The sequence below is a fragment of the Mastomys coucha genome, unplaced genomic scaffold, assembly GCF_008632895.1.
Source record: "Mastomys coucha isolate ucsf_1 unplaced genomic scaffold, UCSF_Mcou_1 pScaffold15, whole genome shotgun sequence".
Taxonomy (NCBI): domain Eukaryota; kingdom Metazoa; phylum Chordata; class Mammalia; order Rodentia; family Muridae; genus Mastomys; species Mastomys coucha.
Genome location: NW_022196897.1, coordinates 26291517 through 26305195, shown reverse-complemented (window position 1 = coordinate 26305195; position 13679 = coordinate 26291517). Strand labels below are relative to the sequence as shown.

Below are 13679 nucleotides of genomic sequence, written 5' to 3'. Positions count from 1 at the left end.
GGGTTAAGACTTTACCACCTACAGGCTGTGTTGCCTTTGGCTGGTCACTAAACCTCTCTGAGCTCAGTGCTTTAGCACAGCTGTGGCTGACAGCAGCACTCTCCCAATGGAGCTGCCACGTTCCTGAAGCCAAACCCACGGTAGGCAGTTCCACTCCTGAGTCCCAGGATGGAGACAAGGCAGCTTAGGAATGTCAGAGAATATGGCGCTGAGTTTTAGGAGCTCACAGTGGCTCAGTCCCTCGCAGAGCAGGCATGGAATCCTCACTGCAGGTAATGAAGACACTACCTGTCCAAAGGCTGTGTAGGCTGTGTGGGGACAATGACCTGGTAAACACAGCTTGCGTTCCTCTAGTGGGTGTTCTCAGACAAGGCAGCCTTTCTAGGCCTCAGTTTCCCCTTCTATAGGACATGGCAGCTGGAACCATAGGACATGTCGTTAAATGGGCTGCTGCATATTTTGAACTAAGAATCTGTCATTCTGTTTAGCAGGGGCTGAAAAATGGTGGTGATTAACAAGGGACCGGAACTGCTAAAGGGAAACCGCTCTTTGCTGGTCTTCTGGAGCTGAGAACTTAGCAGTGATTAAGAAGAGACCGGCATCACTGAGGCGAAATCTTGGAAGTGCTTCCTGAAGATCAGCACACAGGAGGTGTGTTCAGAGGCGCCCATGGTTGTACCCTGGGCTAGCAGCTGAACTTAGAGTCATCGAGATGGCTTCAAAGGGATGCAGAGGATGTGGAGAGCAACTGAGGCTTGGCACTGAGAGGGCAGGAGAGGCCACTGGTGAAGGTACAGCCGGAGTAGCATTTAAAGCCCCATAACTGAAGGGGTCATGAAGACAGTGTGAGGCTTAGCACCAAGAAGGGAGCCCGGGAGGCGCTATTGGTGCAGTCCAGTTGCAGCAGAACAGTCTACAGTTTGAGATGCCTGTACCACGGGAGGACCACCAAGAACAGCAGCAGCAGTGGAGTGGAGCCAGCCAGAGCCTAGACCAGCTATGTGTGCTGCAGAGGGTGAAGCCTGAGAAGTGAGCCAAGCCCCTTGGAGGAGCCCAGAAGATCCTGCGTGGATCCCGGACAGTGGACTCTGTGTTACTTATATAGCTGGAGTTTGGTTTTCTTTGTTCAGATCGTGCCCTGGTTCTTCCCCCTTGAAGTAAAGAGTGCTTAGCTTGGTTTTTACTTTACAGGAACCCATAGTTGAAAGACTTTAAACTTTTAAGGAATCTTGGAATTTTTCAAAAAAAAAAACAAACTTTTTTTTTTTAATTTGATGTATATGAGTACACTGTAGCTGTCTTCAGACACACCAGACGAGTGCATTGGATCCCATTACAGATGGTTGTGAGGCACCATGTGGTTGCTGGGAATTGAACTCAGGACCTCTGGAAGAGCAGTCAGTGCTCTTAACCGCTGAACCATCTCTCCAGCCCTGAGTCTTGGAATTTGTAAAGAGACCAATTTTATTTGTAAAGACTGTGGGATTTTTTTTTTTAAGTTTGTAAAATGTTTTCTATTATGATGTTGGTACTATTGTGTGATCTTGTATGAATGAGAATGGAAAGGCTGTGGGCTTAACAGTGATGTGCTTGTGTGTTAGGCTGACAAGGGGTCAATCTATGTCAACCTGACACAAGCTGGAGTCATCTGAGAGGAGGGAACCTCAAGAAAATGCCTCCAGACCAGGCTGAAGGCAGGCCTGTAGAGCATCTTCTAATTAGTGGTTGACGGGGGAGGGTCCAGCCCATTGGGGGTTGGTTGGTGGTCCTGAGTGCTACAAGAAAGCAGGCTGAGCAAGCCACGAAGAGCAGTCCAGTAAGCAGCACCCCTCCAAGGCCTCTACATCAGCTCCTGTCTCCAGGTTCCAGCCCTATCTAAGTTCCTGCCCTGACTTTCTTCAGTGACGAACAGTGATGTGGAAATGTGAACTAAATAAGCCCTGTCCTGTCCAATTTGCTATTGGCCCTGGTGTTTCATCACTGCAATAATAACCCTAAAACAGAAACATAGAGTCTGACCTTTGTAGGCATTGACTATTCCTGTTTCTTCTGATGAGAAAAGTGCCCCCAAGTGCTCTGGGCTGGAGCAGTGTAGCTGGCCCAAAGGGTCCCTTTGTTGTACCATAGCCGGTATCCAGGCATCATTCTGCTTTGTTTTCAAGCCCGAAAGGAAGACAAGGGTACCACACATAGGTGCTGAGGTCAGAGCTAGGCCAAGCTATCAATGGGACATGGAAGAGCCTTCATAACACCCCCAGACCCAGCCCACGGCCATAGAGGGGAGGCTGCCCCACTCCAGGCCCCTGACCTTGATCATCTGTGAGAGGTCACCCGCGTCGGCCAACTCTAGCACAATGTTCAGCTCATTGTCTTCAATGAACGAGTCCAGATACTTAATGATGTTCGGATGGTTCAGTTGCTGCACCAGAAGGGGGAGTGGCCAGCGATGAGTGGCGTGGCTCCAGTGCCGCCCAGCCCACCATGTCACGCCCCACACCCTGCCAGCCACGCCCCCACGTCACGCCTACCACGCCCCTCCAGCCTCTGCCCAGGCTCAGGTCAGGGTTTCACAGAAACATTCCTGTTGCTCTTTTGTTCATTCTCAGTGTCTCAGACGTCCCTTCTAAGAATCCTTCCCACCCTAAGCACCTCTGACTGACTGGAGCCCGGACAGGGTGGTAAAAATCAGCTCCATCTCTAAGAGGATCCTCCCCACCCCCGGTGGTGACACTGTACCTACATGGCTACTGGGTCTTGGAGAGCAAGAGAGGATTCCCAATACTGCTGCAGTGGGGTTGACACTGCTCAGACATCAGCTGACAGCCAGGGTCTGACTGACAGCATGTTTTCTAAATGCTCCAGAAGTCTTTGAGCCCAGCTGGTCTGAGGCAGCCGGAAGAGCTGCTTTCTCAGGTCTAATGAAAATGATTGAGGCCAAAGATTTGAGTTGGTATGGCTTGTGCAAAGATCCCATGCCGGAAGAGGCCAGCACCTCCCAGGAGGTGCTAGGAGCCAATGGGACAGGGCATGGGGTAAGGTATACCCTGGAACTCTGAAGACACTCAACAGATCAGACTGGATTAGACCCTGGGTTACGTACTTACTTATCAGTATTGATCTGTCTGTCAGCATACATATGCACAAGACATTTGTTGATAAGGTGTGCTGGTATTGTCTCCCATCTGTGTCTTGGATTCTAATTTTTGTATGATGGCTATAACAGACAAACGATTCTAGCCTTCTTTTATGGCTAATGCCCTTTGTATCTGGGGATACCTCTGTGTCCTCTAACTATGATGAGTCCCTGCAGTTTCCTACAAACTTTCAATTATAGCCTTAGCTTGTATTTTGTTTGGGGATCTCATTCTGCAGCTTAGCCCAAGCTGGCCTGGTGTTCACTATGTAGCCCAGGCTAGCTTTTAACTGGCAATTTTTCTCTGTGTTGGAATTATAGTGGATGACACCACACCTGCCTTAGCTCTAACTTTCAAATCTGCTCAAAAACTACAGAACTGTTCCTGGCTTTAGTCTTTAACTTTATTTTCAGACTAATACATTTCACAGCCATGTGTGTATGGTGGGAGACAGGAGTTACAGCTGGCTCTTTCTTATCAGCTGGTCCAGATTGTCCCAGGACCCTGTTCCAAGTCTTCTCTGTCTCTGAATTGTTTTGTGGTTGCTTTGAGAAGGTCACTGGAGGCTAACCCCAGCTTCAGTTGTGATCAGAGAACATTACTATTTTTTAGTTATTTATTTTATCATTATTATTATTTTGTGTGCATCATTATTATTTTATGTGCATTTTGCCTGTGTTCGTTTGTTCGAGGATGTCAGATCCTCTGGGACTGGAGTTACAGACAGTTGTGAGCAGCTATGTGGGTGTTGGGAATTGAACCCAGGTCCTCTGGAAGAGCAGCCAGTGCTCTTAGCTACTGAGCCATCTCTCCAGCCCTACACTTTTTCTTCATTATTATTGTGTGTGTGTATGATGTGTGAATGTGGAGTCAGTTCCCCCATCTTTATGCGGACATGGAAACTGCAATCGGGTGGCTTGTATGTCAAGTGCTTTCTTTACTCATGAAGCCACTTGTGAAAGATCACGTAGCTTAGAAAGGAAGACATTAGGAGCACAACCCAAGCCTAGTCCAGAAAGTTCTATCTCTGGCTCTGTGGAAATCAACATGGAGATCACAGGGAAGGAGGAAACTACCTCAGACACACCTGCTGCTCATATGTGCTATTCTGATAGACCCTGGATGCTTGAGCTTGACCTACAGTAGCCTGGACAGCTGGTCAGCTAAGGTTGGCTTAATCCAGGACACTCACCTTTAGGAGACCAATTTCCTTGACACAGTCCTGCCTGGCTTTGGCATCCATCATCTCAAAAATCTAGGGCAAGAAGAAGCCAGAAACAGAACAGTTAAAACCAGTGCCAATGGCGGGATTCAAGCAAGCCCCTGCTCCCCCTGCTCCCCCTGCTCCTTGCTAAGGACCCAGAGGAGTAAGAGTCCCAGCTCTCACAGCAACAGCAGGAGTCAGAGACTATGTTATGTTGCTGGGTTCACTTGGTCCCATGATGCCTGCTTTGTGGTGAGAGTCACTGTATCCAGCTCACAGAGCCAGCACTGAGGCCCACAGCCTCCAAGGCTTGCTGAGGTCGCACCTTGATAAGTGGCATGTTGTCAGTGCGCCTTCACCAGAAACCTGAAGCATAACACTTGTATGGACAGACCAAAGGCAGCCATTGCCAATGTCTCAGCACAGCAGCCATTATACAAGAGAAGGGTGATGGCCCAGAATGCCTCTGGAAAGGCAAGAGCAGACAGTATCTCAGTTGTGGGAGCTTGATGCCCCAATCCCCCAAAGAGAATGTGAGGGTCACAGGTCGATGTTGACACTATGCAGCCAGCGTCTTTCCATCCTCTCCCACGGGTGCCTGCCTAAGCTACCCACCCTGTTCAGGTTCTCCTGGGCCTGAGGCATTTACCCTGTAGGAGAACCAGCAGAATAATGGGCTTAGGCAGCCGAGGTGGAGAGGAGTGGGGATTCTAGGCACACGCTGTGTGCTTCCTAGCCTGGCCTTGCTGCTGTATACCTCCCCTCCATTTAGAAGGCTCATAGAGGGCAGGTTGGCCCCTGTGAGGCAAAGCCTGATGTTGGTAGTGTAAGTGAGTTGCTACTGTTTTCCTCATCTGAAAAATGAGACAATAATCCCAGCCTACAGGGCTACTGTCAGGCTCCCATGTCTGAACACATCCCTGTACACAGTAGGTGCCTAATGCGTGCATACTTTTCTTTTCCTTTATGTTTTACTGTAGGCTAAACTTGAGTCCCCTAAGAAGTTAGGGTCACAGTGAAGCCACTTGGCCCTGAACTCACCTGCACCTTCTTTAGAGCCACTGTCTTCCTGTCCAGCAGGCAGGTGGCCTTATAAACCTCACTGAATTGTCCTCGGCCAATCTTCTTCTCAATTTGGAAGTCTGCCAGTGAGCAGCGAAAAGACAGGGTGTTTGGGTGCCTCTGTAGGAGACAGGCATTAGTGATCAGCTAGGCTGAAGAGAAAAGCTAGACCACCAGGACCGCTAGGACCCCAGCACCCCAGAACACCTTCTAAGCAAAGAAGAGATTTCATTCCACACTCCCAACAACAGGCCTGACAAGCAGTGTGTGTGACAGGTGTCAGAACAATTCTAGTCTCATTCTAGGCCCACCAGCCCCTGCCACCATAGTCACTGGGCTAACACCCAGTCAGGACAACCACTGCTCATAAGAAAGGGGACACGAGCTTCAGCTGTGCCACTTACATCTGAGCTTCTCTGGACAACTGCCCCATCACAGTGACACAAAGAAACCAGCCTTGGTGGAGACTGCAGAAGCAGCACTGAAAGCCACGATGCAACAGAGGGACCTGGCCAAGGAAGTGGTTGGAAATATCTAATCTCAGTCCTGGGTTTCTACCCTGCCTTTGACCATGCAGTTCCTGGATAAAAGACACATACAGCCTTTATGTTTACAATAGGTCTAAATCAGCAATACAGCTGGGCAGATAGCTCTCCTCTATGCTATTATGTCTGTTTCCCAGCCCACACTCCCATTAGATAACTTGCCATGTTTTGTCTGGGCTGCTCTTTTTTTGGGGGGGAGGGAGAGGTTTGGGGTTTTTTTGTTTGTTTGTTTGTTTTGTTTTGTTTTGTTTTTTTAAGACAGGGTTTCTCTGTATAGCCCTGGCTGTCCTGGAACTCACTCTGTAGACAAGGCTGGCCTCGAACTCAGAGATCCACCTGCCTCTGCCTCCCAAGTGCTGGGATTAAAGGCGTGCGCCACCACTGCCTAGCTGTCTGGGCTGCTCTTAACTCCAATTAGCTACAGCAAGTGGCCATTATTTTAAGAGTCTTACCCCATGATGCTTCTCCTCTCTCCACCTTCCTTTCTCTCCTCATGGTCTCCTCTGACCCCAAGCCTGGGAACCCCAAGCCCTGCCTATCTCAATTTTGCCTAGCTATAGTCTATAGGCATCTTTATTTACCAACCAGAAATCACTTGAGGGCAAGGTAACATAGCATCACTTGGGTGTCTTCTTGGGCTCTCTTGTCTCTGGCAAACAGGCCTTGGAGGCCCTGCACTTTGCATTACAATACGCAGCAACAGACCAAACCTCAACACAAGGAGCCTGTGGATAACCTCCTGCCAGCCCATGCCTACACTGCCTACCTCCCTCAGCAAGGTCAATGTTGGGCTGACCTGACTGAAATCTTGAGCACCAGTAAAGGATGGTTTGGAGAGATCCCTGACTGGAGACTCCAGCCAGAGGAAGAGGATGTCTGCCAGGCAAACTCTTAAGGAATTGCTGGTACACTGCCTACCCACTAAGTGAGCAGTTCAGAGGCCAAGCTTCCCCAAGCACTATTCATGCCCAACACGATGTAGCTGCCACCTCAGAGAGACTGAAGTGGGGCCCCACTGCTGGAAAGTGAGGGCTGGTGGGGTACAGCAGAGCCAGCTCCTACTCTCCGCTTCTCTTCCAAGGCTCCAGTAGGAGTAAAGCATGGCCAACTATAGGAGCACAGCTGAAGTCACACTTGCAAAGAACCAAGGTGGCTGCTGGGCCCTTGGATGGAAGTAGACCTTCAGAGGTGACAATGTGCTGTGTGCATCAAGTACCTACTATGTGGTATTTGAGAGTTGCTATGAATGCCTCCTGATAGCCTATGGAAGGCCTCTTCCTGCAGGCCTAGGCCAGTACAGCAGGGCCTTGAGGTCTTTGTCTGACCCCAGGCTGTGCTGATGGTGGTCCTGGGTGAGGCCCTCCTTTCTTGGGCTTCAGCATCCCCCTGGTACAGTGAAGGAAATAGCGGGGTGATCACCAAGGCTACCTGTTCTGTGAACATAGACGGACCTTCTTCTCATTAGGATGGGTGGACGAACTATGGGCTGAAGGCCCCTGTGACAGTCTGCCCAACCCATCAGTGGCTCCAGAATCTAAAGGATGTGAGGTGGTAGTTGTGGGGTGACTGAGGTTGAGGTTCTAGCTCACATGTGCATATGGATGACCCAGATTTGCATTTCCTGTCACACTCCATTCATCCCAACTGGAGAAAAGGTTTCCTGTAGTGAAGCTATGCACTGGGGGCAAGTCCAGGCCACTGGGGTGGGAGACTGCCAGGAAACTGCTGGGCAGGGTACTCCTGGGGCACTCTCTGCTCAAGTGTTGGGCATCTCACCACACAAGGGCTCTTCAGCATCAGAGTCCTCACCCTGATTTAACTCCAAGGGGAGAGGGAGAATGTAGTCTTCCTACCCTCCACGCTAGGTCTGTATGTTGTGCCTCAGCAGGCCTGTTTCCCAGCCCAAGTTACCCTCAGAATGATCCAGTTTGCCAGGCATCCGAGTGACCTTGAACCTGTCATCTGCTCATTAGGGCTGCATTGTGGGCAGGGAATGGCCCATCAGCTGTCTCTCAAAGGCAGAGGAAGCATCAAGTTGACCTGGGCTTTGAAGAGGCAGGCTGCTGACCCTGCAACAATCTCACACACACTGCTTCCTAGCACAGTGGCCCAAAGGAGAAGGCCTGTGCTGCAGAGGGAGGATGATATGGTCCAGGAGGAGGAGGAAGAAGAGGAGGAGGGAATAGTCTCTATACGCATGACCACAGACAGCAGGGGCAGCCTGGTGGGGAGGAGTCAAGGAGAGACCTGAAGTCCACGTTCACTGTCCCCAACTGCATCCTTCCTAGAAATGTTACTAGTTTTCTGAGGCCCAGGCAGGACATATAGGGGATAATGGGAGATGACTCCCTTAGGACACTCATCCTATCCCAGAAAACCCAGAGAAACTCAGGCTTTCTTTTCCAAGTCAGATCAAATTAGGCCAGAAATACCCACCCCCCCACTCCACACACACCCTCGCTAATTTGAGTTTAAAATGTTTGAACCACGATATGCCTCAGCCATCGACAAACCCTTTCTCCCCTATACTCACTCCCTAAACAGGAACATAAAATTACACGTTAGAAGGATAAAAATGCATTCGCCCAATTAATTTTCTGAAATCTCATTAAAAAATTTAGCCTGACTAAGTCAGACTTCTGACCTGAATTTTAATCATCTTTACACTGGATGGGCCTCTTTTCCCTCATACTGGTGATGCATCATTAATTTTAAGGCAACTGTTTCTATGATTTTAAAAAGCACACTTCATCAGCATGACATTTCCTGTAAACGAATTTCACCTTTAAAGACATCTGACATCATGTGTATAGGGAACTTACAGGAGACTGGGTTTCCAGGAAGCGAAATGTTTTAAATATGCATTGCACAAAAGGGCTCAATTTACAAAGAGTCCACATTGTCAGACACCTTGCAAGGCCAACCTCACTCAGCAGAGTGGCCGATTTCAAACCCAAAGCCAACCTTCTTTCTAACTGCCCTCAGGAGCAAGACAGCAGTTCACTTCCCTGTGAAATGGAGCACTGGCTACTTCTCCTTCTCTGAGACGGCACTGTCAGCCCGATTCATCACTGCCATCATCCCAGCTTAGGAGCCTACTATAGGCTTCATGGACCATGAGCTCACAGACACACCAAGGAACTGCTTGTAGCATAAAGACATTATGATTGGCATTAAACATCCAAATTGCAGTACCCCCTCCATGGGATGGTCCTGGTACCCTAGCTAGGTGAGAGCTGCAGCTGAGAGCACTGCTAGGCAAAGGTTGGAAGGTGAAGACTGGAGGTCCTTTCCCACCTCCATCTCCTACAGTTGCCACTTCCCTGTGGACACCGCTACCCCACCCCACCCCGCCCCCATTTTACTCTCCTTGAGCTTCAGGCCTCAGCCTCCAGGGATCTTTCTAAAATCCATAATGGGCTCCTCTGCTATGGTCTCAATTCAAGTGACCAAGCACTGGTTCTCTGCTTTTTGGCTGAAGGTGTGTGTGTGTGTGTGTATGTGTGTGTGTGTGTAGCACTGGTTCTAACCTGCTTGGCCTGCCCTCAGGCCTGGAGTCTATAAGTATGTTCTCTATTCTGTCCTTGACGGCTGGTCATCCCCTGGACAGAACCAGCTACCCCATTCTCTGCTCTTCCCCAAGCCCTCCAGTGTCTGTTTATAGAAGGGTCTCCAGCAGGCTGTGAGCCCAAGGGCTGATACTCAGAAAAAGGCCTAAAACAATCATTTTCTAAATTTGCAATCAGTAGCCAATATTCTTCAATTTTGTGCATGCCCACCCATGTGTGTACAGGCGTGTGTGTGTGTGTGTGTGTGTGTGTGTGTGTTCATGCACATGGAGGGTGCATGTCAATCATTCTCTATATTTTGAGACAGGGTCTCTCACCATAGTCGGAACTCACCGAATTCAGAGGGGCTAGATAGTCAGTGAACCCCAGAGATCCACATGTCTCCCTCTTTCCTGGTTTTGGGTTACAGAAGTACACCACTGTACACAGCTTTTATGTGGATGCTAAAACCTAAATTCAGGTCATGCTTTCACGGGAAGTACACTATCTTCCCAACTCCTTGAATTTCAATGGCTGTTAGTATTTGGTCATTAAACTCTACCCATTCACCATACTGTCTTTGGGAGGGTTTGCATATAAATTCTGGTCTGTGGAACACACCCATGGACAGCTGCCCCCAGACCCCTGCAGAGTGTGTGCATGCCTCTCTCCAAATAGATGTGAACTCAGCTTGGCCAGAGCAGGCTTCTGAAGACATGTCAGCAGGGACTTCTCACCCAGGAAGCCTCCCCTTTATACAGTCTGCACCGCTCTGGTCTCCCCACAAGGAAGCCTCCCCTTTATATACAGTCTGCACCGCTCTGGTCTCCCCACAAGGAAGCCTCCCCTTTATACAGTCTGCACCGCTCTCCATGGGTTCCCCACAAGGAAGCCTCCCCTTTATACAGTCTGCACTGCTCTCCATGGGTTCCCCACAAGGAAGCCTCCCCTTTATACAGTCTGCACCGCTCTCCATGGGTTCCCCACAAGGAAGCCTCCCCTTTATACAATCTGCACCGCTCTCCACGGGTTCCCCCTTCTTGACTTTATATGTCCATTCTCTGGAATGCCAGCTGAAGCCTAGCCTTTCTCAGTGTATGTGGACCTCATAGGCCAACGGTAGGATGCAGCAAATGGATTGCCATGTGCTGCTGGCTCTCTTAGCTTCTGTAAAACCACTAGCTTTGGGCCTAAAATGTTAACAAAGCCATAGGTGAACTGTAAGGAACTCCTGACCTTTCTGCCTCAAGAGGGTAAATATAACCGTGAGAGCTTTGGCTTTGAAATAATTCATAATAATTTTTCAGTTATAAAACTAAAGTCTATAGCTGGGTGTGTTGGGACACATCTTTAATTCCAGCATCTGGGAGGCAGAGACAGGAGAATCTCTGTGAGTTTAAGGCCAGCCTGGTCTACAAAAGTGAGTTCCAGGACAGCCAGGGCCAGAAAAACCCTGTCTTGAAAAACCAAAAAGTAAACAAATGAGCGAACAAATGAATGAATAGTCTACACGTGGCATTTCCTTGACATACATGGCATTTCCTTGACACACATGGCATTCCTTGACACACATGGCATTCTTGACACACAGGGCATTTCCTTGACACACAGGGTATTTCCTTGACATACATGGCATTGGTCCCATACAGGATGTTTAAAACACATGATGTAATTGAGACTTTACGGATGTCTCAGGATGGTGGTGTTGGCATTATCCCCACCCTACAGATGAGAAAACTAAGGTTGAGACACTTTGTTCTCATCCTCAGAGCAGGTACAGTCTCATTCCTTGTTCCAAGGAGGGCCTGCTGGTAGGCACTCAGAGGACTGAGGATGTGCCTGGTTGGTCTCCATCTCCATCCCAGCCTGGGGCTGGCATAGCATACTCAGCCATGTCCCCCAAGTTTTCAAGCCTGGCCAGGTGCACAGGTGGGACTAGGGCATCCTTGCCTGACAGCCACTGCCCAGAGCAGCCGACACTGAGTGATTGCATCTAATTACACTTAACTATGTCATCACCCACTCCAACATGTGCGACAAGCTGATGAGGACACTGTCACTGCTGCCTCTTCGCCTCGCCTCGCCTCGCACGAGAAATAATTACAGGCCTCTTTCCTCTGCCAAATGAGCCTGTAATTAACCCTAATTGCTCGAAATGCAACTGGCTAATTCTGGGAGATTAATCAAGGGGGATTCGATTGTAAGTGAATGACTTAATGTGACAAATGGCTGCATTACCTAAGTAGGCCCCGCTGCCCCAGCATGTCCTGGCCCAGCTCTGAGCCGTGCCTCCCCAGATTCTACTTGGAAATGGATCCCCAAATCCAGTGCAAACCGCATAGTTGTCCTAGGACAGTCTGCATACTTGCACACACTGTCCACGAGCTCAGGTGTCATCTTTGTGTGGGTCTGCAGTAGGACCCTCTCCCGGGCTGATGTAGCCCTATGCCATAGATCACAATACAGCAAGACTGCAAGCAAATACAAATTCAAAACCCACCTGGCTCCCTGAGCAGCTGTCTGTGCAATTTAAAGTTTGCACAGTGGGCAGATCCTTAGTCCTCCAGCCAGAACTAGAGTGTCAGAAGCTATGACAGTTTCCCATGGAGCAGGAATATGGCTGTCTTCAATCTCCCTCTGATTTATGTCTTATGGTCTCGGGAAAAAGCTGACCCTGCCTACAGGGTCCTAAAGGATCTGGAGCCACCCCCCAGGCCACTGCTTGTCCCTTTCTTACAGAGGTCTGCCTTCTCACTTGCTTCACTGGGGGCTCTGGAGCCATGGTTCCTTCTATTGGACATTTTAATGTTTCTATGCCAGGAGGTTATGTGTTGCCTGAGAGCTGACCTAGGCCTGCCTCATATAGCTACACCCTAGGTGGTTGGTCCACTGCACATAAGGATGTATTTTGAAATACAGATTATTTTGCTGACTCAGCGGCATAGAGCATGACTCTGTGCACGAGGCCGGAGACACGCTCCATCGAGTAGGCATAGAAGACCTCTGCAGGAGTGAACATCCCAAGGCCAGGGCTACACGGTGGGGCAGAGGGGCATGTGCACGGGTGTGGGTGCGGGGAACACACACAGATATGGGTCAAGGGTAGGAAGTTGCCTCAGAGACTTCTGGTCTGACCCTGAGATACTCTGAGACACTGACAGAGAGTCTGTGATTTGGAGGGAGACTGGGAAGAGCATTCTAGGTCAGGGAATAGTGTGCAAAGGCGCTGACCGTGTCTGGCACTCAAAGCCACCTTTAGAGCAGAACCAAAGGTAGCCGAGCCCGCTAAGGCATCAAAAGCCAGGGTGAGCTGGGCGAGCTGGGCACAGGGAGACCATCTCTGGACCACAAGACTGATGAGAGCCAAACACAATTCAGACCAAAACAGAGGTTGGCAGTGGCCCGGTATACAAAGGACTTCTGTCCATTCCTGAGTCCCTCTTCTCCTTGCAACAGAGCTGCAGACATGGAGCTGGAAACCAAATATGGAAACCAACTATCTTTGAATTAAGTGCAGGGCCACACCCCAGGCCTAGAAGCATCCAGGGAGATGTCTGTATGGCGTGCTACACAGTTCCCTATAGGTAGGAAAGGTCGAACAAAGGATCCTCAGTGTTCTGGGACATAAGAGAATAGGCTTACCTGTGGGTCTGGAGGGAGTGCAGGTCCCAGCGCATGGTAGAGGTGGTTCGGGCTCCCGCCATGAGGCATGTGGCTGGGCTGTCCTGCCATCCTGCATGCCAGCCTCACCAGGTCACAGACTGCAACAGAAAATAGGAACCTGGTCACGTTCTCCTCCTGGCCACCAGTTTCATCTTACAGATGTTACTCTGCTCATGGCCACCTAGTTCACAAGTGACCAGTCTAGGACTATAACACTCCAGAGGGTGCGCTCTCTCACTAAGGTTGTGCTGCTTTAGTTGCTAGGACTGCCCAGCGGAAGTGGGGAAATGGAAGTACTCTGCAGGGAAAAGAGGACTGCCTGCAGGGAAAAGAGGACTGTCTGTTCCAGGCCCACGTTCTTTTTGCTGAGATAAAACATCACGGCCAAAAGCAACTTTTAGAAAACAGTTTATTTTGGCTTATGATTCCACATGGTTAAGAGACCGTAACAGGACGGGCAGTGGTGGTGCACACCTTTAATCCCAGCACTTGTGAGGCAGAGGCAGGCGGATTTCTGAGTTTG

At 49.7% G+C, this 13679-nt stretch overlaps 1 protein-coding gene across 2 annotated transcripts in view; it reads right to left on the bottom strand.

Annotated features, from left to right (window-relative positions):
- Nucleotides 1-13679, bottom strand: part of Nek6 (NIMA related kinase 6) — a 71956-nt gene that overhangs the window by 19390 nt on the left and 38887 nt on the right. For both annotated transcript variants that reach the window (XM_031370110.1, XM_031370111.1), the window contains exons 2-5: nucleotides 13136-13254; nucleotides 5380-5520; nucleotides 4327-4389; nucleotides 2309-2419 (exon numbers count right to left, since the gene is read on the bottom strand). In XM_031370110.1, the coding sequence (XP_031225970.1) occupies nucleotides 2309-2419; nucleotides 4327-4389; nucleotides 5380-5520; nucleotides 13136-13225 (405 nt within the window). In that variant the 5' untranslated portion in view covers nucleotides 13226-13254. The remainder of the gene's footprint in view (nucleotides 1-2308; nucleotides 2420-4326; nucleotides 4390-5379; nucleotides 5521-13135; nucleotides 13255-13679) is intronic.